We start from the raw sequence: 24,753 nt of genomic DNA, 5'->3' as shown, positions 1-24,753 counted from the left end.
AAACTATACTGTAGTAGCTAGGATGCCATAGAATCAAATTCCAGTTTTCTAATTAAGAATGTATTCTTGGTCTGTAGGAACAGAGTTCTAGAGTAAAGCAGCAGGTTCCCTCTAGCGACACCTTCCGTCTGCTGCTGAAACACATCAATTGTAGCTTCATCCTCCGAGTCCAGCTGTGCAGGTGTGTCACTTTATTGATTGGCTGCCGTTCAAATGGGAATCTGATCTGCCTCACAGACAAACCCTCTCATTCACAACAGGCTTTTATTAGTTTATTAAGCCATGTATTCCTCGATCGTTGTTCTCAGTCTTGACTCCTTGGGCTTCTCAATGGCCATGCTGAACTCCAGAGTCTCCCCAGCTACCACTTCACAAAAGAGGTACCAGGTCCCTCAGAACCAGCACACGAGCAAGTACCAGGAGCAGCAGCAGAAGTGCTTCTTTTCTTGACTGAATAACATTCCACTATATAAAATATACATTTTTGTTTATTCATTCATCAGTTGATGGACATTTGGGTTGTTTCCACTTTTTGGCTCTTATGAATAACGCTGCTATGAACATTTGTGTACATATTTTTTGTGAACATGTATTTCAATTCTCTTAGAGGTATATCTACATCTATACATCTAGGAGTCATGTGCTGGGTCGTATGGTAACGCTGTGTTCAACCTTGAGAGGAACTGCTGGACTGTTTTCAAAGCGGCTACATCATTTTACTTTCCCACCATCAATATACGATGGTTCCAGTTTTTCCACATCCTTGTCAACGCTTGTTATTACGTGTTCTTTTGATTGCAGCCATCCTAGTGGGTGTGCAGTGGCATCTCGTGGTTTTGATTTGCATTTCCCTGATGGCTAATAATGTTGCACATCTTTCATGTGTTTATTGGCAATTTGTGTATCTTCTTTGGAAAAACGCCTATTCAGACTCTTTGCCCATTTTTAAATGTTATTATTATTATTATTATTATTGGGCTGTAAGAGTTCTTTATAAATATTCCAGATATAAGTCCTTTATCAGATATATGCTTCGAAAAATTTTCTCCTGTTCGGTAGGTCATCTTTTCACTTTCTTGATGGTGTTCTTCAAAGCCAATTTATCTATTTTTCCTTTTGTTGCTTATGTGTTTAGTATTCTATCTGGGAAACTACTGCCTAATCCAAAGTCATGAAAATTTACATCTGTTTTCTTCTAAGAGTTTTACAATTAAGTCTGCTCCATTTTGAGGTAACTTTTTTTATGCTGTGAGGCAGCAGTTTACAAGCATCTTATAATAATGTTTATTTTTTCATCTTTTTTTTTTTTGAGGAAGATTAGCCCTGAGCTAACTACTGCCAATCCTCCTCTTTTTGCTGAGGAAGACTGGCCCTGAGCTAACATCCATACCCATCTTCCTCTACTTTATATGTGGGACACCTACCACAGCATGGCTTTTGCCAAGCGGTGCCATGCCTGCACCCAGTATCCGAACCGGTGAACCCCGGGCCGCCGAGAGGCGGAACGTGCGAACTTAACCGCTGCGCCACTGGGCCAGCCCTCAAAGTAAAACTTTTCAACAAATTCAAAGTCCCAAAGTCTTTTGTAGCTCTTGAAATAGTGGTAATTTACCACTATTCTATCTACTTCTCTATAATCAAGAAAAGTGTTTAATCAATTCTTTTTTTTCCATGTTGTGAAAAGCTCAGTAATTTTTGAAGTTTTATTTTATACTTTACTCCTTCTTTTACTCCTAATGTAATATCAAGAAAATAACATTTCTTCTGAACAAAACTTTTGTCATTATAAATTAAGTACTGTGGTGTAACTGGAAAGTAATAAACAGGTCTCCATAGAGTTAATTTTATCTCTACTTTGTATCTTACCAGAATACTTTCAATCTTGTTTCAAATGTCCCATTTGTATTTTTTAGCTTAACTTTTCTAATTATTTTTCAGTCTGTGGGTGGGGAGAAATTAAAACTTTGAGCAAATTAATTCAGTTTCTACTTTAAGTCTGTAATTCTAGGTCTTCCCAGTAACCTACCAGAACAATTCCCCACTTTTTTTTTTAGCTTGGATTCTAATCTTGACTCTGTTAACTTCCTACCTCTGGCTATTTCCCAATAACACCCCAATCTCTAAAACCATGAAAATCTTCAAAGGCTTTTTTTCAATTGCTCACCAAGACATCCTCCACCTTAGCAATAAAGATCACATGAATTTCTCTAATACTTTGGAGCCATCGTCATGTACTCCAAGAAGAGGATGTATTGTGTTTCTGTTCCCCACACTTCCTCCGCCCAAGCTTATCCTTGGATTTTCACTGATTAGTACTTTCAAGCTTGCCTGCCTTAGCTCATGTCGCTCTTCCTTTTGTACTGGGGTAAACACTTGTATCATCATTTTAAAGGACGTGATTACTCTTTATCTGTGAGGAGTAGAACAAGAAGAAATCACTTGATTCAGATATTCTCAAGATTCCTAAAGGATTAGAGATCATTTCTCATTGTTCTACAAGCACTTACATGAGGAAGCATACAGACAAAAGGTAAGGTATAACTATTCTTTCCAATTGTTTGCTTGTATTTTACAAACTTAATCTTCCAAACAGATATGTCTTGGCTAGAGGTTCACAATCACATTTATTTATAAATAAGACGTTTCTTTTATTTGATTTCAGTAAAAAAAAATACTGTAAATAGTTAAAAAAAAACTTTCTTCTCTTTTTGGAATTGCATTTTTTTAGTTAACTTCTAAGACAAGAATTCTGAAAAAACTCCCTACTGTCTTCCTTTCTTGAGAATTAGAGTCATTACATTCATATTTAAATACTGTGTGTGTATATACATATATATACATAAATATTATATATTTAAGTATGTGTGTATACACATACTAAGCCATGTTTCTGTTTGAATAATATATATTTACATATTGTTACAAGAACATTATTTACTTCATGGACTTCTCTAGAGCTGAATCATTTCCTTTTTTAAAAAAGGACGGCTAACATCTAAGAACAAGAGAAAAAGCATTTCCCTTCAAATATTTAAACTACTCATTCTAAAAATAATCTATTCAAGAATTATTTCTACCCCACCCAATTCTCTAAACTAGAGAACAAGACTAACAACTCAGAGAGATTATTAATGCTTTAATTTCTATTTAGAAAAAACTATCATAACTTTCATACAATCTTTTTATTGCATAGGAGATGATTATTGTGTAAACTTGGGTTTGATTTCATCAATTTAGGATTTTTAGGTTTGATCTCTGAGATTCTGATACTATTTTTATTTTCAAAGCCTTAGTATCTCTAATATTTAGTATCTTTCATAATTAAACTTATTTGCTAGTGATGATAAATAAAAGAAACACGTTTCATTTCAAAAGGTTCATTTCAAATGTCTAAAAGTTTATCATCATCTCACTGTCTACCTTTAGAAATATCCCAAGAGTATCATATCACTTTAAAAGAATTCAATAAGTATATATCGGATTTACTTTATGCAAATACTTCTTTTAGTTAAAAGTCTTTCTATCTCGGTCAAATTTATAATCATAATAATTTTTTCTTTGTATTTTGCAAATGAAAAATTTACTATTTTATTACCTAAAAACATAGAGCACTTAAGTAAAGATATTGTAATCGTGATTCTTGGTTACTTAGCTAAGAATGTGTCATAATAAATGCCCAGATTTTCTTAAAACCCAAAATATCAAATACTGCATCAGGACATGGAAATTAAGATTCCCGATACATGATTTCTTTATATATGTGCCTAATTTTCTCTATCAAAACTGGTATATAGTTGTCATTCTTTTCTTCTCCTTCAGAAATATGATTAATAAAGTAGAAATAAGTATGATAATTTAGAAGCATCTAAGGCAGTGCTGTGCAAAGAACTTCCTGTGATGAAGAAAATGTTCTATATGTGTGCTGTTCAATTTGGTAGCCATTAGCCACACATAGATATTGAACACCTGAAATGTGATAGAGCAACTAAAGAACTGAATTTGTAATTTTATTTAAATCTTAACTAATTTTAATTTACATAGTAGTATGTGGTTAGTGGCTACTGTATTGAACAGTACATGTTTAAGCTATTGAAATTATTAACCATTTTCACTTACAAATACTTCTGATATGGAGAAATGGTTTCTTTAACAAAAGCTATAAAAATAGATTTGTAGACCACAGCTTAACAGGAATGACTGTTGTCCTAATATGAAACTTTTTCTACCGTTGTAAGAAATTAGTAAAGTCCTGTTATTCACATGACACAGTGTGTCATCTCTAAGTCTAATCTAAGAAAAAGAACATTGTACAGACTACCCTAAAAAGACAACTGAGCAATCATTAATTATATATATGAATTAAAGAAGTGAATAATTCATTTATATTCTTTATAAGCAAATAAATAAATAAATACTATAGCATAGAAAGAGAAGGAATGCTATAGGAATTTCATGGTTAGGTTTTTCTTCAAATTGGTCAGAGAAAAGTCTATGGAGAGAATGAACCTTCAAGTGTTGAAAGAGTGAGAATCAGAAATGATTCAGAAAAAAGATATTCCAGGCACAATATGAAGCCTGAAAAGATAAAGAGAGGTAGAGGTATGTTTAGTTGACAAATTACATTCTTCTGAGAAGATACTGGATTTATTAAGCAGTTCAAAAATAAGGAAATAAAATAATGGAGGATTTTAGAAATGAAGGTCTTCTTTCTATTATTATTTCTAAGTCTTTAGATGACTCAAATATATATTTGAAAATTAAAAGAACTTTTAAACCTGGTAGTCTTGAAGTCTCTCAGAGCTGTAGAAATGTATTCAGATAAATGTTTTTCCATGAGTGCTACTCTGATCCAGGCTCTACCCTAAAAGGAAGAAGAAAGAATCAAATATGAAAAACAAATTAGAAGTTAAAAAATATTTTGCCACTGTGTCATCAAAAATACACGCATTTTTAATATGGAAAGAATAACTCATTCAAAATATACATTTGATAAAGACTAAGAAAAATATTCAAGTAGATAAGAATAGGTAAATTTTTATTATGTATAGTATATGGTATATATTTTGTTTCTCTGAAGGTATAGGGTACAGCAAGTCAGATTAACTTTCTATCCTCTGAAGAGACAGAACCATTAATATTGAGCTACATGAGTTAGAGACTTCTTTTGAATCACATAATATAATCCTAAGACAACAGCACTTCAGTGCCCCAAATCAACATGATAATTAAAATGAGTCCCCTTATAAAACATGAGGAACAGAGTCCATTCTCATTAATAAAAACAATCACTCTCACACCACTTATTTAAGAGAATTTCCCATCTATCCTTCCAGAGAGAGGTATTACACAATTTCATTATTTATCATGCATGGAAATCACGAGTTACCGAATTTGACGCCCCCAGAGAATTCTAAAAATGATAACCAAATATTTAAACCAGAAAAATGAAATAAACAACAATACCCCAGAAGCATATGCTAGAACAGGATCACAGCAACAGGAGATTCTGACTAAATGTGAATAATTTTACTGTTGAAAAGAGGTAACATCATTCAATAGTTGAGACTAGCCAGTTAATATTATTTTTACTATCCAAAGCATTTCTTCTGAACCTTTTGTTTCGAATGAAAGAATGTAAGAGATCATATTTGTAGGGAGAATTTTATAATCCAATTACTTTATTTTTATTCAACCCGTTCACAAATCTCCAGAAAATCCATTAAAGATTGACTAAATAGAAAATCAAAACATTGCAATGGCAGTTGAGAATAAAGATGACGCTAATCAATATTTATGATGGTTGACCACCAGTATGGAAGGAGAAAAAGCATTCTTTAGACTACAACTCAAGAGAATTCACCAAACTCTTGCATAGGAAGAATCAAAAAGCAGTCAATTTAGACAGTGGTAAAACCTATCAAGCTAGAAGCAGCAGTAGTGCTGGGAAATAAAGGAATGATAAAGGTGTAGTAAGCACAATTATCAACTGGCCCATCAAGCTCAAAATGTCTTTCAGTTTGTCCACTGCTCAGTCCATTGTTCCTGCTAAGTAAGCCTAGGGGAACATACAATTTAGCTGTGGCTGACTGGAACAGAAAGGAAGAGACAAGCTGTTGGCCAGCAGTCTCAAGATTCTCTCTTGAAATTTCATCTAAAATACAGAGAGACTAGTAGTGGTGGGTTGAATCAAAAGGCTACAATTTCACCAAAACAGCAGAGAATGTTGCTCTCCAGAAAAAGTTAGACACAGGAGACTGTGCTATTGCTAGATAAGCAATGTGGGGAAAGTCCTGCTTCCTGATTTATTAATGTCAATCCATATAAAACTTGGCTGCACCTAGTTTCCTGTCCTTGGATGTTTGTGGAATTCTCTGTTATATTGTAATAAATTGTGCTAATTTTAAGTTTCTTTTCTTTTGACAAAAGAACTTTTACTAGAACAGAAGATAAACAGACTTATTAAAGATTGTTGGAGCTATGAAGTGAGAAAGTTGAAAACTTAGATTTAACATTTTACTTTATCAGTTAGATAATGGTAAAAGTAGTCAACACTGCTTTAGAATGCAATTAATATATGCTTGACTCTGTCTTAAGAGCTTTAGATACATTAAGATGTTTAATCCCCCCAAGAATCCTGTGTTAGGTTACAATACTATCCCTACTTTACTATATGAGGAAACAAATAGACACAACTAGAAGACGGGAAGCTGACTGCACCACCAAACCTACCAACCTAATTGAAATACCCATACATTCTACCTTCCCGCCTGTTTCAGGGGATGAACAGAAATCGTTGAAGAGAGTGAAAAGACAAATCACAGAGTGAGCAAAGACATTTGCATTATATGTCTGACAAAAGACTCTCATTCATAAAATACAAAGAATTCTTACAAATCCATAAGAAAAAGACAACTCAATTTAAAAAATGGGCCTGGAAGGGGAAGATTTTTAACTACAGATTCAATTTCTTTAGTCAATATCAGAATATTCAGATGTTTTCTTCCTTTCTGTGATAGTTTTGTAAGTGACATTTTTCAAAGAATTTGCCCATTTCATTTAAATTTTCAAATTTGTAGGTGTGAAGTTACTACCTCTTTTAGGATTTTTAATGTCTGTAGGGTCTATGGGGTTGGCCTCTTCTTTGTTCCTAACACTGGTAATTTATAATCTCTTTTTCTTCTTGAATAGTCTTGCTAGAAGCTTATCAATTGTACTAACCTTTTTAAAAACACAAACTTTTGGGGGCCAGCCCGGTCGTGTATTAAGTTTGTGTGCTCTGCTTCAGTAGCCTGGGGTTTGCGGGTTCAGATCCCAGGCATGGAGCTACATACTGCTCACCAAGCCTTGCTGTGGGCATCCCACACACAAAATCGGGGAAGACTGGCACAGATGTTAGCTCAAGGACCATCTTCCTCAAGCAAAATACCCCCACAAACTTGTGGTTTTGTTGATTTTTGCTAGTATATATTTGTTTTAATTTAATTGGATGTTTGCTCATTATTTTCCTTCTACTTTATATTTATTACTTTTCTCTTTTTTACAGCTTCTTGAGATGAAACCTTTGATCACTGATTTTCAAACTTTATTTTTTAAATATATAAAATCCTATTTAAGCCTATATATTTTCCTCTAAGCATAAGTTTTTCTTTGGCATAGTTTCATTATCCTTACTGTCCAAATATTTTTCAATTTCAATTGTAGTTTCTTCTTTCATCCATGAGTTATTTAGAAGTCTTTCTCAATTTTGACTCATACAAACATTTTTTAGTTATCACTTTGTTAATGATTCTAGCTTAATTCTACTGTGGTTAGAGAACACACATTATATGATTTCAATCATTTGAAATTCATTGAGATAAATTATAGCTCAGCAAATGACCAATTTTTGTATAAGTTCTGTGTATGTTTGGTAAGAATGAATATTCTGCAGTTTTCTATTTTGATTTTCTTATATATACTCCAGTTCTCTAGACTTACTAATCTTTATATTTTCTTGAACCTATTATAATTACTTAAAAGTCTATTATCTGCATCTCCCATAGGTCTGTTTCAATTGTCTTTTCTATATTTCTTTGGGTCATTTGATTTTGTTTTCTGATATGTCTGTGATTTTTTGATTGAGTACTGGACATTGCATACAGAAATTTGTAGCAGCTCTAATATTATCTTTGTCTAGAGTAGATTTATTTTTCTTCTGGGTAGGCAGACAGTATACTTGAAAACTACCTCGCACCATTTAAGGGTACCACTTTTGGGCCTTTTTGGACTGGTCTTCATCTAAATTTCCCCTACTCCCAAAGCATAGCCTTTTTGGGGTCTCAAAAGCACGGAATGTTTACGGGGACCCTCCAACTTGTTTGACCCTGCACTCTAACCTCTATCTCTGCAGAACAAGACTGTGAAATCTTTAATCAGTTTTTCTAGCCTCCTACCTGCTGCTTTCAGCTTGGTTTATGAGACTTGCTCTGTGCTCCAGGTGACTAAGAGTTTGTAAACACCTCACAGGAAAACTGCATGTATAATTTTAGGCACATTCTTTTGCAGTTCTCTCCTCTCTATTAAGTCCTGGTTTCACTGGCAGTTCCAAGCTCCAACTTCTCTTTCTCTAGCCCAGGGAAACTAAAACCACCCCCCCCCCCCCCCACCAAGACTTTCTGCTTAGCCTATATACTTACGACGGGAACAGACAAATGCCCTTGGGCTAAAAGCCAAGATGACTATGGGGCTCACCTCAGGTACTGTCCTTCTCCCCAGGATTGCAGACACTTAAGTTATCACGCCTTGGTTCTTCTCTATGTCTTAAATTTGTTGCTTTGTATATTTTATCCAACCTTTATAGTTGTTCTTGGCAGAAAAGTTCCTCTGATACAAGCTATTCTGTTATCACTAGAAGCAGAAACTGATTCATTTCTCACCTCCAGGATCATCCCTTTTTTAGACTCCATTATACCCTTCTAACTTGACTTTCTGCTCCCACTCTCCTTTCTATGCATTCTCCATGTCACACCCAGTTGATCTTTCAAAAATGTAAATCACATTACAGTACTCTACTGCTTTAAGAGAATTAAAAGGAAGAAACCCTCAAGTAGCTCCCCATTGCACTGAGAATAACATCCAAACTCTTAATCATGACCACATCTTCTATTCTACACCTTTCTTCCTCTGCTTAATGCTTGCACAGCACATTTCTTCCCATAATTTGCATCCTGGCTCAAATATTACTGCCTCAAAGAAGCCTTCCCTAACCACCCTATCTAAAAGAGCATGCTCTCTTCCACCACTCCTATCACTTTCTAACTTCTTAACTGGTTTCATTTTTTTCATTGGCCCTGAGATTATAATATATATTTATCTTTTTGCTGTATCACTAAAATGTACCTAACATTTGCTCTTTTCCATCTTTTTCACCACTGTCACTGTATCCTCAGTATTCATAATAGCTCCTGGCACACAGTAGGCACTCAATACATACTTGCTGAACAAGTGGATAAAACTAAAGTAGATAAGTAACTTGCTCATAGCTACTAAGCACTGGAGTCATCAGTGAGAAGTGGAGAAAAGGAATGATATGAGGAAAGCAGTATTTAAGAAAGATTCATAAGAAGTTAGTATTTAAAATGGATAGAATGTAGGGCCAGCCCTGGTGCCCTAGTGGTTAAGTTCAGTGTGCTGTGCTTTGGCAGCCTGGGTTCGGTTCCTGGGCGCAGACGTACACTGCTCTGTTAGCAGTCATGCTGTGCTGGCAACCCACATATTAAAAATAGCAGACGATTGGCATGGATGTTAGCTCAGGGTAAATCTTCCTCAGCAAAAAAAAATTAAAATGGACAGAACGTAAAATAAATGGGCAGAATCAGAATATCTCTGGTTTTGGCCTGGGAAACTGTTTCTTTATTTTTAAAGCTCCCCAAGTATTTCTAACATTCTTCCAGGTGTGGAGCCATCACAATGAAGAACCAGGGAAAGAAAATATCCAGTGGTGGTTAAAAGAGAAGAGAGATTTGTGAGTCAGTAATAGAAAATGTTCATAAAAATGGCCTCTTTGTAAAATTATATCTTACCGTAAAGTTCTAGTATTTGATAACTCTGGTGTATCTATGATTACTACCTCCTCTGCCTCTTTCAGTAGAAAACTTGGCTAATCTGCCTCTGGGACACAGTACTGACAAGGCCAGCTTCTGAACAAACAAAAAAGTAAACAAGATGAGACCAAGAAAGACTAGGGAAGATTAGGGATGTATGTCATAAGAATGTATTAAGGACTACATTCACAGCTGTGACATGGTATAGGTGTTCATCAAAATTTACTGGATGGAGGATGCCTGGATATACGGATGGCTGATGTGACTAGCATATTCGGAAATTGGTCTCATATGTTAAATTCAATATTAGAAGGAATGTAGAAGGCAAGCAACCCACAAATTAGAGAAACCTAACTTAGTCAAAAACAATAACTGTTCTTAAAAATAAAGAAAAAGAAAAAAACCCACACATGATATGCGGGAAGGTAGGAAGAACTCAAGAAAAGCACAGAGCTCATAATTTGAGGCTAAAAAATAAAAAATGAAAGAGGAAGGATTTCCTGAGCTTGAAATCAGTTGGAATACTAAGAAAATCCAATGGAAATATCTCCAAGATCAAAAAAAATAGTAACTAAGGATCCAATTAGGGGGGTTTCTGTCAGAGATCATATGTTATGCTTATAAGTAATTAGCCCAATAACAGATGGGGAAGATGGGTGAGTTCAGAAGACACTGAAATAAGTACCTGTTGAGATGAAGTTATTTTTCTGTGTGCTAATTCTAGTCTGAAACCTAAGTAAGTTGATGTATAGAAAGCCCATGTCCCAGAACTCCTGCATATTGTGGAAAGAATAGCTGCAAATATACCTGACACAGAAAGATTACCGGCATGATCTTCAATTCAAATACTCTATTTCAATGTTAGGCTACGTTTAGGCCCTGGAAAATAGGCTCTACTAGTCACAGGCTAAGCAAAAAAAGGAAACGATCTGCATTTCATAGATCTTAGCTTAGAGTGACTAAATATCAGATCTCCCAGGGGGGCAAGTTTCCACAATATGAATCTAAGTTGTACAGTGGTACTAGGACACAGACAATCCTGAGTCACTCAACTCAACTAAATTCAAAGAATGTTTCTATACTGAGATAGTCATTGTTCCATGGTGGACCTTGTCTTCCACTGCTTAAAATGTCATCCACATAACACTAAAGGTGTATTTAGAGTGAATCTGGCTTCTTATACAGAATTTTAAAAAATGATCTGTTTTGGTCCCAAGTGTACTGAGTTGCACATTAGTTTGATGCTTCAGTTCTGTTATGTTTTCATAAGTGTCAAGGCTGGATAAGAGTGCTCTATATGCTAGCTGTCACTCCAGACTGTAACTCAAAGGCTTAATAATCCTGTCATCTGAGGTATTTGTTTAATCCTTCAATCTTGACACTTGCCAGGTGTGATTTACTGAGCAGATTAAGTACTTTGCTCTTCCCATTGCAATAAAGACAGAGGTAATCTTTGCCTACAGACTTTTCCCAGCATAACCAGGCAAATCACAGATCTCTTTCCCCACTAAATGGAATCTGTTTGAGGCCTGAGCAAAACAAAAATATAAATGCAGGATTTGCAATATGATTGTTCTGTGGTGTTTTGATAGTCAAGACCAGTTTTTTACAGAATAAATATTAACTCTCTCTGCTGGACAGCATCTTGCTGTGCAGGGCCTAGTCCCAAGAGTCTCATTAAGGAGGTGGTTACCTAGGGTTTGGGTTTCTTTGGTTTACCTAGGTCCAAATGCTACATTTTTAGGTTTGTTAACTTCTCAGTTACCTTTTGTATTTTGGGATACGCTAGTTCTGTAAATATATTCTCTCCTATATTGAAGGGGTTTAGAATACACTTCTCATGTTGACCTCTCCTACTTTTAATCTGAAAATAAGAAAACAAAGTTTATGTATCACCTGGAATACTTTCTACTTTTATAGACTTGACTCATCAAAATCACAGCTAGTCTTTTATTTCTTTTATTTTTTTATTTTTTATTTTTCTCCCCAAAGCCCCTCAGTACATAGTTGTATATTCTTCGTTGTGGGTCCTTCTAGTTGTGGCATGTGGGACGCTGCCTCAGCGTGGTTTGATGAGCAGTGCCATGTCCGCGCCCAGGATTCGAACCAACGAAACACTGGGCTGCCTGCAGCAGAGCACGCGAACTTAACCACTTAGCCACGGGGCCAGCCCCATAGTCTTTTATTTTTTATTTATTTATTTATTTATTGGGGAAGATTAGCCCTGAGCTAACATCTGCTGCCAATCCTCCTCTTTTCTGCTGTGGAAGACTGGCCCTGAGCTAACATCCGTGCCCATCTTCCTCTATTCTATATGTGGGACACCTGCCACAGCATGGCTTGCCAAGCAGTGCTACGCCCACACCTGGGATCCGAACCGGTGAAGCCCAGGCTGCTGAAGCGGAATGTGTACACTTAACTGCCATGCCACCGGGCCGGGCCCTTATTCTATAATTCTTAAATGTCAAACACAGTAAGGAAAGCTACTATGACAATCCAATAAAATAAATAAATAAAATTCTTAAACTAAAGCTGATATGGATTATATGAGCAGCTAAGACTTTTCACAATTTTAAAAATTATTGAAGATCCCAAAGAACTTTCATATAGGCTATATTTATTGATATTTACTGTATTATAAGTCAAAATTGGAAACTTCAAAAACATTAAATAATTAAAAAATACTAAACCCATTATATGTTAACATAAATAACATATTTTTATGAAAAATAACTATGTTTTCCTAAACAAAAATATTATGAGAAAAGTGGCTCTGTTCTAAATTTTTTCAAATCTTTTTAATGTATGGCTTAATAAAAGAGAACTGCTTTTGCATTCAATCTTTTACAATGTGTTATTTTAGTTAAAGCATATGAAGAAAATTTAGCCTCACATAGATACATAGTTGGAAAACAGAATCATTTAATAGCCTTTTTAGGTAAATGTGGATATTCTCCTTTGATTATACATCAAAATTCGGTAGGTGATAGTTTCCTAAAGGTTAATTGAAACATGAACTATAACCATATTACTCAACTTTTCATACTGTATTACATTAAATCCATTGATTTATCTTGCCCTTTGACTGGATCTTTTATTCATGCATGATTTTGTAATTCCATGCATTTGTCATTTAGAAAATATAAATTATACAGGTCTACCAAATGTTGACACATTTCACTAAACAATTAAAAAATACATTTGTTAATATCAACACCAGAAAAGTCTTTAAGTACTGGGAAGCTACCAAGCTTAAGATGGTGAATATAAGTTTTCCAAAATTCTAATTTTTATTTGAAAGTTTTGATTTTACCATTAGTAACAAATACTGTCAGCTGCTTTCCTTGAAGTAACAGGCTCACTTCATTCTGTTTTTATTCAAGAAATGTCTCCCAAATGCCTAAGTCTAAAAAACTTTAGTTTGAATGTTTTTCCTTCAAGTAAAAATAGTATTAGATATCTAACAAAAATGTCTAGTTTAGCTCACATTTAAATAAGTGCATGAGTACTTTTCCTTGAAGCAACCGTCATATTTGAACATGCTGCAGAAATGCTTTATGCATACTTCTCATTTTGTCACTCAGGATATTAAAAAAACAGGTACTCAAAGACTGAGAGTTAATAAAATTAATAATCTTTACTGTGTCATCATGGACATTCTTAAATGCAACTAGCTTTTTTTTTTTTTTTTAGACAGAGTGCATAGTGGGGAAGAACTCAGTGACTACTAGCATAGTTTGATGCCACTGCCTTAATATGTGCTAAGGCACCAGCAATTCTACCCACCACTGTTTCTGCATCAGCAGTGCAAATGCAAACACAGTGCAAATGGCAAATAACATCTTCGTATTATCTTAAAATAGTTTTGACATTGTGGACCCCCAGGGTTCTGTAGGGCACTGAGAACCACTAGTTTAGGTAACTCAAGAAATGTAGAAACTTCATAGAATACCACAGCTTTTATTGTGCTTCTTAGAAAAGAAATTAATAGAGACTAGCTTTCTACCTTCCTGCTATTCATAAGGCAACAGTGAAGATGCAAGAGCATTCTAAAGCAACTACATGCAATAAGAAAAAAGTGGAAACAAGCCTCTGAAACATGTTAAATTTGCCTGAGTGCTTAATCCCAACAAAGAAAAGAAAAATACTCTATATAGCAAAGAGCTCAAAATTTTCTCTTTAGGTCAAAATTACTTAGGATTAGATTATACACATTACATATTATTATTTATGTCTTACCTTAGCTCTAGAGGAACTGACATTTTCCATATTTTCAATGCTGCAGATACAATTCTGTGAAACCTTCCGGCAAGCCACTCTGATATAGTCCCAGAAGCTACGAGGACTCTCATAACCAAACCAGGTTACTTGACCTTCAGGAGACAAATTGTAACACAAAATAAAAGAAAACTAGACTAGAAAATTCAACGAGCAAGAAGACTAAAATTCTGAAAAATAAAAGGAAACATAGTGTGCTACAGTGGAAAGGGCACTGATCTTAAATCTAGTCCTGTTCTACCCTTATCTAGTTGTGTACTATGGGCAATTTATTTAACAGATCTGGATTACAGATTCTCAACAACAAAATCAAACTAAATAAAATAAAAAGGAAACAGACACTAAAAAATCTCTTACAGTTTAATATCCTACTATTCTGATATAGTCTTTTAGATAGCACACAGAAAATGTTCTTTGTGGTTCTAGTTAAGCATTAATTTAAACATTAACAGTCACATTCTAAAGTTTTCTCTACCTAGAAAAATAGAAAAAAAAAAATAAGACAACGCTTTTCTTCCTCTTCATACGGATACTTCAAAGAAATGAAACATGTGTGGTATATCCTATATGCAAATATAATCAATTAGAATCCTATATTCACTGATTATTCATAATCTTCTACCCAACCATTCTCATCTATAATGCCATAAAGCTCCTCTTTAACTGTCATTCATCTGCTCTCTTCTAATTACCAACCCATGAAAAGTCCTTCGGGCATTTACCATTCTAATCTTCCAGATTTGGGTAATTTCGTGTCTGCTCATGAACAAATATTCTTTTGTGTGTATCTTATATTGGTATTCATATTTCTATGAAGGACTTTGAGTAGCAGGTCCAAGGGAGCCACTGTGTACTCAACATTTTTAAGTGAGATGTGAAAGACATCTTAAGACTTTATTTAGTAGTCTGGAATGATTACCTAGGGAAGTTGCTCAATCTTTTATTTTTCTTCTCCTCTCTCCCCAAAGCCCCAGTACATAGTTGTATCTCCTAGTGGTAAATCATTCCAATTCTTCTATGTGGGATGCCACCACAGCATGGCTTGATGAGCAGTGTGTAGGTCCATGCCCAGGATCCAAACCGGTGAACCCTGGACCACTGAAGCAGAGCTTGCGAATTCAACCACCTGGCCATGGGCCTGGGCCCGGCCCCGGGAAGTTGTTCAATCTTAATGTAGAAAAATTTGCTTTTATATGTTAAAATCTGTGCTTCTTCGTTTTGAATTAATTATTTATTTATCTCAAATCTTCTCTTGCCTAGTAATAGCTTCTCTCTAGCAACACAATAAGTTCCTGATCAGCAAGCACCATTTCAGGAGCAATGTCTGAAATGAGATTTGAGTGGCTCCCAACCATGTCAGCCCATAAGAACAAGTGGACTGCTTTTTAAAAATACTCATGCCTGGGCTCCACCAGAACTAAATAATCAGATTCTTTAGAGGAGAGCCCAGGCATTGGTATTTTTAAAAAGATTCTTCTGGTATTTCTAATAATATATTTATTGTTAATCAACCAATAGAAAGCCTACATATCATGACAGGTAACTCCTATTCATCATTTAGGACATTTTAAAGACCTCCTTCTCTTGTAAGCCATGTGTCATCTCTACAGTGGGTCAGTTTCCTGCTATGTGCTGGAATAGCACCCTACGCTTACTTATACTTATAATTATCTGTTTACTTGATTGTCTCACATATTAGGTGGTAAGGTTACTAAGGCAGAGATTGTGGCTTATTTGTCTCTAAATTGATCTCAAGCACTTGACATAAGTCTCCAGCACTTGGCTCAAAGTAGGCATTCACTAAATATTTGTTAAACAAATTGGTAAATCAGCACAAAACAAATCATCTTAATTGCAATGCATACAAAAATTTGAATTTAAAAATCTAATTAGTATCTTTTTATAGTAACAGTTCAATGACAACCTGGTATTAAGACATCTGCATGCTAGAAGTATCAAATATTCTAGACAAATATATTTACCTTTGTCTATATATAAAAATACAAAAGCAGCTAAAAATCCTTATTCAAATATCGCTTTAAAAATCAAATCTTACTACCAACAAATAGAAATCTATACATAGGAATATTTATAACTTCCCTTCTTCCTCTCAATCTCTCACCATCACTGTCCTTTACCCTCTCTCTTCTTAAGTTAAAAAAGCTCCTGGAACAGTGTCTCCATATAGTTTGTCCTTAGGGCAATTTTCCTATTACCAGTTTGTTACTCATTTGGAGAAGAGGCAGGATGCCTAGTGGTTAAGAATATGGGCTTTTGAATCCGGTGGACCTGAATTAGATCAGTTCCTAGCTATGTGATCTTGAGCAAATGACTTAACTTCACTCTATTATAAGTTTGAGTTTCTTCTATAATATAGTTGACAATATTGGTAGCACCTACATGATAACACTATTGTAAGGATTAGATGAGATATTGTATATGCAGCAGATAGTACACAGCATAGTACAGATGTTAATTATTACTACTGTGATTACTATTATCATACAAATAGTTAAGGACCCAAGCTCCCCTTGCACCACAAACTAAGTGGGAATGAGATGTGAAGTTTTTCCCATTACTTGCTTAGAATCTAGAAAAATCTTTAAAACTTACTCCCTAATCCAACCTTTTCCCATATTAACCATTCTAAATTTACCTCCCTAAAAGGTTTCTAGTCTCGAATAATTTTCCTTGGCTTCTATTAATTGGGTTCATTCCGTAATTTAAAAATGAGAGGTACAGCTGCCAGACTTCCCTCAGAAACAGAGTACTATACACTGGCAGGGATCTTAAAGAAAAGAATATCACACGGTTTCTCTGGTGACTTTATTTTAAACCTTCTCACGAGTCTGACATGGCTGAGGAAAATAATTTATGAGAAGTTTTAAAGTAAAGCTGTCAAAATCCAAAAGAATATAACAAAGCCCCATTCTGGAGGAAGGGAAACAAAGACATAGAAAAACTAAAAACCTAGTCTTAAACAGATAAGGAACAGGCACTAAATCCTTAGGATTCCTACTATGGGTAGGACATGCTCTCTATAAGACTTCACCCAAGAGATGATAACAAGATTTCCCAGGTTACCAACTGAGAAACTACATAATTAACAGAATGACATATCATCATGACTTGCAGGGCCTTACATAAACCAGTATTATCTTAACAACACTTTTATCTACTTAACAAACTAGATGTGAGGATGACTTGGCTTGATTCTGCCTTCCTTTCTCTTCTACGTACATCATTTCCAAAGTGAAGTTCTTAATTCAAGACACTGATCTTTCCACATTCCGAAGGAGCTGCTTTAACAGAAGGTGGATTCCCGTGTTAGAACCTCCAAACAAACTCCCATGTAAACTGTCTGTATATTCCAGAATTTTATTTAAATAATTTCTACATCTACGAAAGGGTTGAATTTAATTAAAAATAATAGATCTACATCTACGAAAGGGTTGAATTTAATTAAAAATAATAGAAGTATTCAATTGGGTATCTCAGAAATGATTATTTGAACATCACTTTTACTTAAACACAGATTACCTGTTAACAAAAGATGTACTTTGGGCTATTAGTCTGTAACCAATATTCAATGGGAAAATTAAAAAACAATGCTATGAGTAAATTATGCCTTTAAAAATAACTATTGAACAATCACTCCCAAGACATTCTCATTTCCTTTAAAAATAACCACAAAAGCAAATCACATAGCACAAAACTGACTAGTCTATTTCTTGAAGAAATTTTATTCCAGAGATATGCTAATAGAATTCTCTTTTTAAAGCTCTTGATAAGTATCTATACGTATATGTATAATATGCTTTCAACTATATGTGTCCCTAGAAGTTGACTTTTTACTAATGACAAAGTTAAACAAGCTTTTCAAAACTTATTTCCATCCATCGATCCAACTCTAATTCATTTTAGGCACAGAAATAAGTGGTGAAAAGTTTGCTGGACTAAAAGGCGATCTGCTGCTAACCAGCTATGTGAAGTCTGTCCCACTAAACTGCCTCATCTTCGGCACCTAAAAATAGCCTGTGATCTCCAGGTCCAATGTTATTCTAAATTACTCTTCTATACTATTTAAGTTAGACATCTATTCACATCATGCACTGTGTGTGTGTTTTGCTTATATCTTATTTTATGGCCAGAATGAGACCTTTTAAGAACAAGAACTAAAATTCCTAAAGTAGTTCTCTACTAAGTAGTGGCTAATGACTAATGACACCTCACGTTTTGACAATATAATATAAAATATAAATGAATCTGTTAAGTGATTTCCTTTCTCCACCCTTTGTATTAGTTCTTACCTATGTTAAGACCAAATGAAAAACTGGTCTCACAAGTGGAAGTTCTGTTAGTGTTACAATACATCACCTAGATGATAATATCAAAGACTACTACCTTGGAGCTGCTATTAATCTAGACAAGCAATAAAAGATAGTCCCATCAGCTTTTCATAAACCACTCTGATCTCTCTGCAAAAGTTTTCAGAAACTTAAACAAAACTGGTTATCTGTGGATTTGTTGTTGCCAATATATTAATATTTAGATTTTTAACTTTTCATATTAAATTTTATAGCAGCAATCCTAAATTTCTTACTGATAATTTATGAAAGTCAGTTTAATATTTTCCATTATCTTTTTACTAAACAGAAAAAATTCCCATTTCTGCAAGAGGTCAGAATCTTTTCCTTTAAAAAAAAAGTACTATTATTAGTTGAGGCTCATATTTATTAGACTACCCAGCTTTAAAACTATGACCTTAATTTTCTAAATAAAGTCTCATATTAAAAAATATTCACATTCTAAAAAAGAAAACAAATTTAAACACTTTAAAAATAACTTTACACTTTAAGCTGAATCTTAAGAAGTCTGAGTCTAGATTAGATACTTAATTGTACTTCTATTGCCAGCTCTGTATGTTACTTACAGGATGCCTCAAGTAAATCATTTAGCAACTATGAATCACAGTTACCAATATATAAAATGTAATTATTATCTTTCGTTACTGACGTCTTGTTCTTGGTAAGGAATTTATCACAAAAACTTATCTAAAGTATGCATCTATACCATAAAAATTAGTTAATTCTTAATCTTCAAAAAAAAGTTAAGATAAACAGGTTCAACAAAAGTCTGAAAATTGAATTTGACTTAATAGTCTTTTTTTATCCCAGTAATTTTACCATCTTTCCAAGTAGAGTACACAGGTTTTGTTTCTCTCTTCCACCAGTGTTTTTAACACAAGGTTTGGAATATTGGCAAATTGACTTAGAGTACCAAAGGCTGAAGTCCATAGAGAGAACTATGGCATAAATGTGTAGTCCTGAAGAAAGCAAGTGTAATTTGTTTCGGTAGTGATTGAGGCTACACATAGGGAACATAAAACAAAAGATATTGTTTAAAAATGATTACTTGTGGGAATTAGGATTAAGGAAATGAGAAAATATTCATTTTCTACTTTCTATCCTTTGTCTTACTGTAATCTTTAAAAATAATGACTACGTATTTCTTTTCTAGTTAAAAAATATAACAAAAGGCTAGGTCATAAGTACAGAGGACTAGCAGTACCTTGCATACAGCAGGAAATGATTTTTAAAAGTTCTGAATAATTGAATAAAGGCATGATTCTGCCAGGGAGAAAGGAAACTAAGGAATATATCCCACTAATAGTTTAAGAATGGCAAAGTGGTCATTGTTGATAGTGCCCACGTATGTTTTACTGAGTGACTTCGGAAAATTCACAAGCTTCCCTGACCCCTAGTTTAATACAAATGTAATAATATTACATTTACAATGTAATACAAATATTATTACATAGTGCTCACAAAATTGAGGAAATAACCACTAAATCTTATATCATTAAGAGTTATAATAAAATATAAATAACACAGATATGCATGATTAATAAAATAGTGCTTAAAACCATGGAACTTAATAGAAATATGAAGGGGGTCACATGGGAGAGGGAGAGTAAGTGGATTATTATATTGTGTGGGTTTACAAGAAGATTTTAATTTAAAAGTTAGCATAAGCATACTTCTACCCTCTTGATTAGCAAAAACAAAACCAGAAAGCTTTGCAAAACCCATGCAATGTACTAAAAAAGATCACTTAACTGATACAGCCCTCCCCAGTAAGTCAATTCCATGCTCCCGCGCAGCTCAGTGGCGGGAGGCATCACCAGCATAGAGTACCTTGAAGAGGTATTTGGAGATGAGCCAGCCATCTGCAACTTTGGGAAATCTCTTTAAAAAAAAATAAACAACAACAACAACAACACACAGATATTTAAGAAACCTGCCATCGTTTACAATTGCAAACTGAATAGCCCAAATAAGATGGCTAACATATAATCTTGATGTAGTAAACACTACTCTTACCTAATAAGTAAAATGAACTCAATTAAGATGAATATGAACTTTACTCAGCACGCAAATCAAGCTGGTCCCTTATAGCCTATTCTATTGGAGAGGGTGTATGTAAGTCATAGAAACAGTGGAAGCAAGTTCCCTGTTTACTTTCACCTCCATTATTCTTTTCCAAACATAATAAACTGATGATGACAGAATGCAAAATGAGCAAAAGCTTGACTGAATTTGTTAGCTTTGCACCTTAGGATTTGTAAGTTCTCTCTCTCTTTTTTTCTTTTTGGCCCAAGAAGAGTTAAAGCTGCTGTTTTTTTTCTGAGTTATGAGAACAGCACTTAGATATCTAGTAAAATGTTCTTCAGTTTAACCAACATTGACTAAATGCTTACTTTATACAAAATATTGTTTTATTCCATACAGCCTCCAAATATTGCTTAATAATCACCATTTGGAAAAGTACTATAAATTCTTGCTAGGTTATTTAGAAATTCCTAGTACAATTTACAGGAAAACTTCAAAGCCAAATTTCTGAAGTCACATTCCCAACAAATGATATTTTCTTCTCTAGTAGCAAACACTGAAATCTCTAATAGGACATGGTCCCACACCATTCCAAATACTTAGACCCTTTATGAAACCAAATAAAAACCAAACAAACACAGTCAGTAATGTATGAAAAATGAAAGAAGGAGATATATACAGTTGTGCTAATGGCTACATCTATGTCTCTATCATTCACTCTCTATCCTCCAACCTCCTTTTGTAACATTTTAAACAAATATTAAATTTGGAAACATATATCCAAAAGGATCTATAATTTGGTACCCTAGTTGAAATTCATATTAGAACATAATGCTCTTACTGCAACTACAACAAAAATGAAAATTTCTCAGCATTAAAATGAAAATCCTAAGAGAATGCTCTTCACTCATAAGAACACCAATTCTTAATGTTTAAGCCACATTTACTATCTCTGTCCTGAAAACAGTTATGTATCTTATGTGTAGTCATTTACATAATTAAAAAGTTATCAAAGTAGAAACAATTTCCAAGAAAGTCTTACTTAATGGAGTTTTACTTCAAAACAATGTATCAAATAAGATATGTCTAAGTTTATGTCATGGCTTAATCAATTCCTGGGATAAAGTCGAAAACAATTACTAAATCTATTATAAAACTCAATTTATAGATTAGAGGGTTTTTTTTAAAAGCTGTTAGTATGTTACATTTTATGTTTATGCCCTGATTATGCATATTATTTTGATCTTGGCTGTGAAACACTATGTGAAAATTTTAAAACTTAAAATATTTTCACTTATTTGTAGGCATTAATTGCTTTAAAAGCAACCAGAAGCATCCAGACCAAATGACAATTCACTAGATTTCAAAGTATCTGTGGTCAAATTTCAACACTCTTTTCATTTTATAGACGGGAAAAGAGAGGCCCAGAGAGAGTCTGCCTAGTGCAGCACATCTCTGTTCCCTGTAGCCTCATGCTGATCTACTCTTGGCAGCAGACAAGATCTGACAGATGGAGGAGAATCAGCCACTTGGTTATGAGGTCTTACTGATAGCCTCAGAAATAGGAAAAACAATGGGGCAGTAAATGTAGTGTGACTGAGAGGAATATTTTTCATATAAGATTTAAATTCTCAGCATAGTTGCTGCCAAAAAAATATATATGTAAGTGAACAACAAAGCTAAAATTATCTCAAAGTGGTCCAAGTAGTGCTTGTTTGTAGAAAAAGTTTTCAATAGCAACTGAAATAAAACTTTTTGTTTTAAAATATATAATATTAAATATTTATTTATATATTTAATTTAAACATTTATCATAAGTATATTAAGTAAAATTTATTTAAATACTTAAAATACATAATATTAAGAGAAAATGTAACAGTATCTTACCATTGAGTACCTTAGAAAAACAACTGAGACAAGATCAAATAAACAGAAACTGTTTTGTTGAAGAACAGAATTCATTCAAATGTACCATTATAAATATATATATAGTTATTGGTTTTATTTAGTTAGTTTCTGAAATTCCAGACAAAAGAAAAAACTGCTCAGAGATGAATATGCAATAAAAGAATGCTTAATCATACTAAAGATACAGTATTTTCTGACCCAGAAAGTATATTTTCAACAACAAATAACTGAAAACAAATGCAACTTTATAATCTTTTTATTAATGTGGAAATAGGCCCTCATACAGAAAAGATTACTGACCACTCCTTTAAACGAATGAATCTGCCTTGGTGATGATTGAATATAATTCTCATCTATGAATATGATATTTATTCTTCCATTTTTTTCGTTACCCCTTGTTCCAACTTTAGCTTTCTATTCACTTTGATTTCTTTGATGACTGAGCTACATTAACACAATTGATAAAATATGATAAATGTCAACAACTATGTAGAAAGTGAACTTTTTGCCTTTGCTATATTTAGTCTAATTTTCTCTCTTTCTCTGTGCAATGTATATATTTTTCTAATAAAGTTACAGGTAGGTGACTTTATTTTTAAATAACCCAAGATGGATACTTGAAAAGACCCCTAGATGGAATGATTTGTAAATTGACTGCCATTTGTAAGGCAATTAAAAATGATCAGATAGTAATTCAGAATTTTCACAAGTTTTCTTTTTAAATTGGCAATACCAGATAGAATATATTCTTCTGTCAGTGATAATATTAACACAAGTTCTTACTGTTTGAAATTTTGACTCTTATCATTCTGTGAAGCAATATTTACAATTGAGATATACACTGTAATTCAGCTAACAATGAAACGATATCTGTTTTTCCATGTGGCCATTTTTTCACTTCTTAATAGGTCTGAAATTCAAATGTAATATTAAATATAACTTATCTTAAACTTTTAAAAGATTGTTTTAGGGGCCAGCCCTGTGGCATAGTGGTTAAGTTTGGTGTACTCTGCTTGGGTTCGTGGCCTGGGTTTTCAGGTTCGGATCACGGGCAGAGACCTACACCACTCGTCAGCCATGCTGTGGTGGTGACCCACATATAAAGTGGAGGAAGACTGGCACAGATGTTGGCTCAGAGCTAATCTTCTTCAAGCAAAAAGAGAAGATTGGCAACAGATGTTAGCTCAGGGCTAATCTTCCTCAGCAAAAGAAAAAAGATTACTTTAAAATGCCATTTAGGGAGCTGGCCCAGTGGTGTAGTGGTTAAGTTAGCACATTCTGCTTTAGCAGCCCGGGGTTCACTGGTTTGGATCACAGGTGAGGACATGGCACCACTTGGCAAGCCATGCTGTGGTAGGTGTCTCACATATAAAGTAGAGGAAGATGGACACGGATGTTAGCTCAGGGCCAGTCTTCCTCAGCAAAAAGAGGAGGATTGGCAGCAGACGGTAACTCAGGGATAATCTTCCTCAAGAAAAAAGAAAAAAAAAGCAAATATTTTACATTTGAAAAGTCATAGTAACTTGCAAGGAAAGAACTGTAGGAAGAATTTTAATAAAATAAAAATATTAGATTACATTAATGACAACTCGTTAAAATCAGAAGGATGTAGGAACTGAAATTATTATGATGTTCTCCAAAATGAACTGAAGTCCATTAAATTGTGCAATCTTTTCCCTGTTCCATAGAATGAGAAATATTTCTTTACTTTAAATGAGCAATATTTGGGCATTAAAAGTGATCAGAACTGTTGCAAATATTAGGTAACAAAAAAAAAATTTAACAAGAAAGCAACTTTCCATTACTTACAATAAACAAAATATGACTTGATAATCACAAGTACTGTGAGTTGCTCTATGCTTTATGCTAATTTGTAAAAAAGGTCAAACTGGAAATGTCCCATTATTTTTCCGGCAGAAACTCAAAAGCTTACAAACACAAATAATCAAACAAAAACCATCAGAGAGACCATCAATTCTTGCTAAATCCAAAAATGTGGACTATCTGGTAGAATCATAAATTTCTTTAACTTTGTCATATATTAAAAAAAGACATTTAAAATATCTTATGCAATGGAGTCTTTTCATAATATT

At 34.0% G+C, this 24,753-nt stretch overlaps 2 protein-coding genes across 30 annotated transcripts in view; one reads left to right on the top strand and one right to left on the bottom strand.

Moving 5' to 3' along the window:
* Window positions 1–24,753, bottom strand: part of RUNDC3B (RUN domain containing 3B) — a 150,927-nt gene that overhangs the window by 82,380 nt on the left and 43,794 nt on the right. For 16 of the 29 annotated variants that reach the window (XR_011539469.1, XR_011539467.1, XR_011539468.1 and 13 more), the window contains 3 exons: window positions 20,558–20,608; window positions 14,322–14,455; window positions 4,776–4,861 (listed from right to left, as the gene is read on the bottom strand). Coding sequence is in view for 23 of the 29 variants with exons in the window: in XM_070617356.1 (XP_070473457.1) it covers window positions 4,776–4,861; window positions 14,322–14,455; window positions 20,558–20,608 (271 nt within the window). In the remaining 6 variants the exon portion in view is untranslated. Of the gene's footprint in view, window positions 1–4,775; window positions 4,862–14,321; window positions 14,456–17,600; window positions 17,670–20,479; window positions 20,609–24,753 lie in introns of those variants that run through there. The other 13 variants (XR_011539471.1, XR_011539472.1, XM_070617370.1 and 10 more) reach the window with 3 other exon arrangements.
* The window catches only part of ABCB1 (ATP binding cassette subfamily B member 1), a 197,324-nt gene continuing 174,705 nt past the window's right edge, over window positions 2,135–24,753 (top strand). The window contains exon 1 of the mRNA XM_070617351.1: window positions 2,135–2,530. The gene's annotated coding sequence lies outside the window, so the exon portion shown is untranslated. The remainder of the gene's footprint in view (window positions 2,531–24,753) is intronic.

Source organism: Equus przewalskii, chromosome 4 (genome assembly GCF_037783145.1).
Source record: "Equus przewalskii isolate Varuska chromosome 4, EquPr2, whole genome shotgun sequence".
NCBI classification, from domain to species: Eukaryota; Metazoa; Chordata; class Mammalia; order Perissodactyla; family Equidae; genus Equus; species Equus przewalskii.
This window is presented reverse-complemented; position numbering and strand designations above follow the sequence as displayed.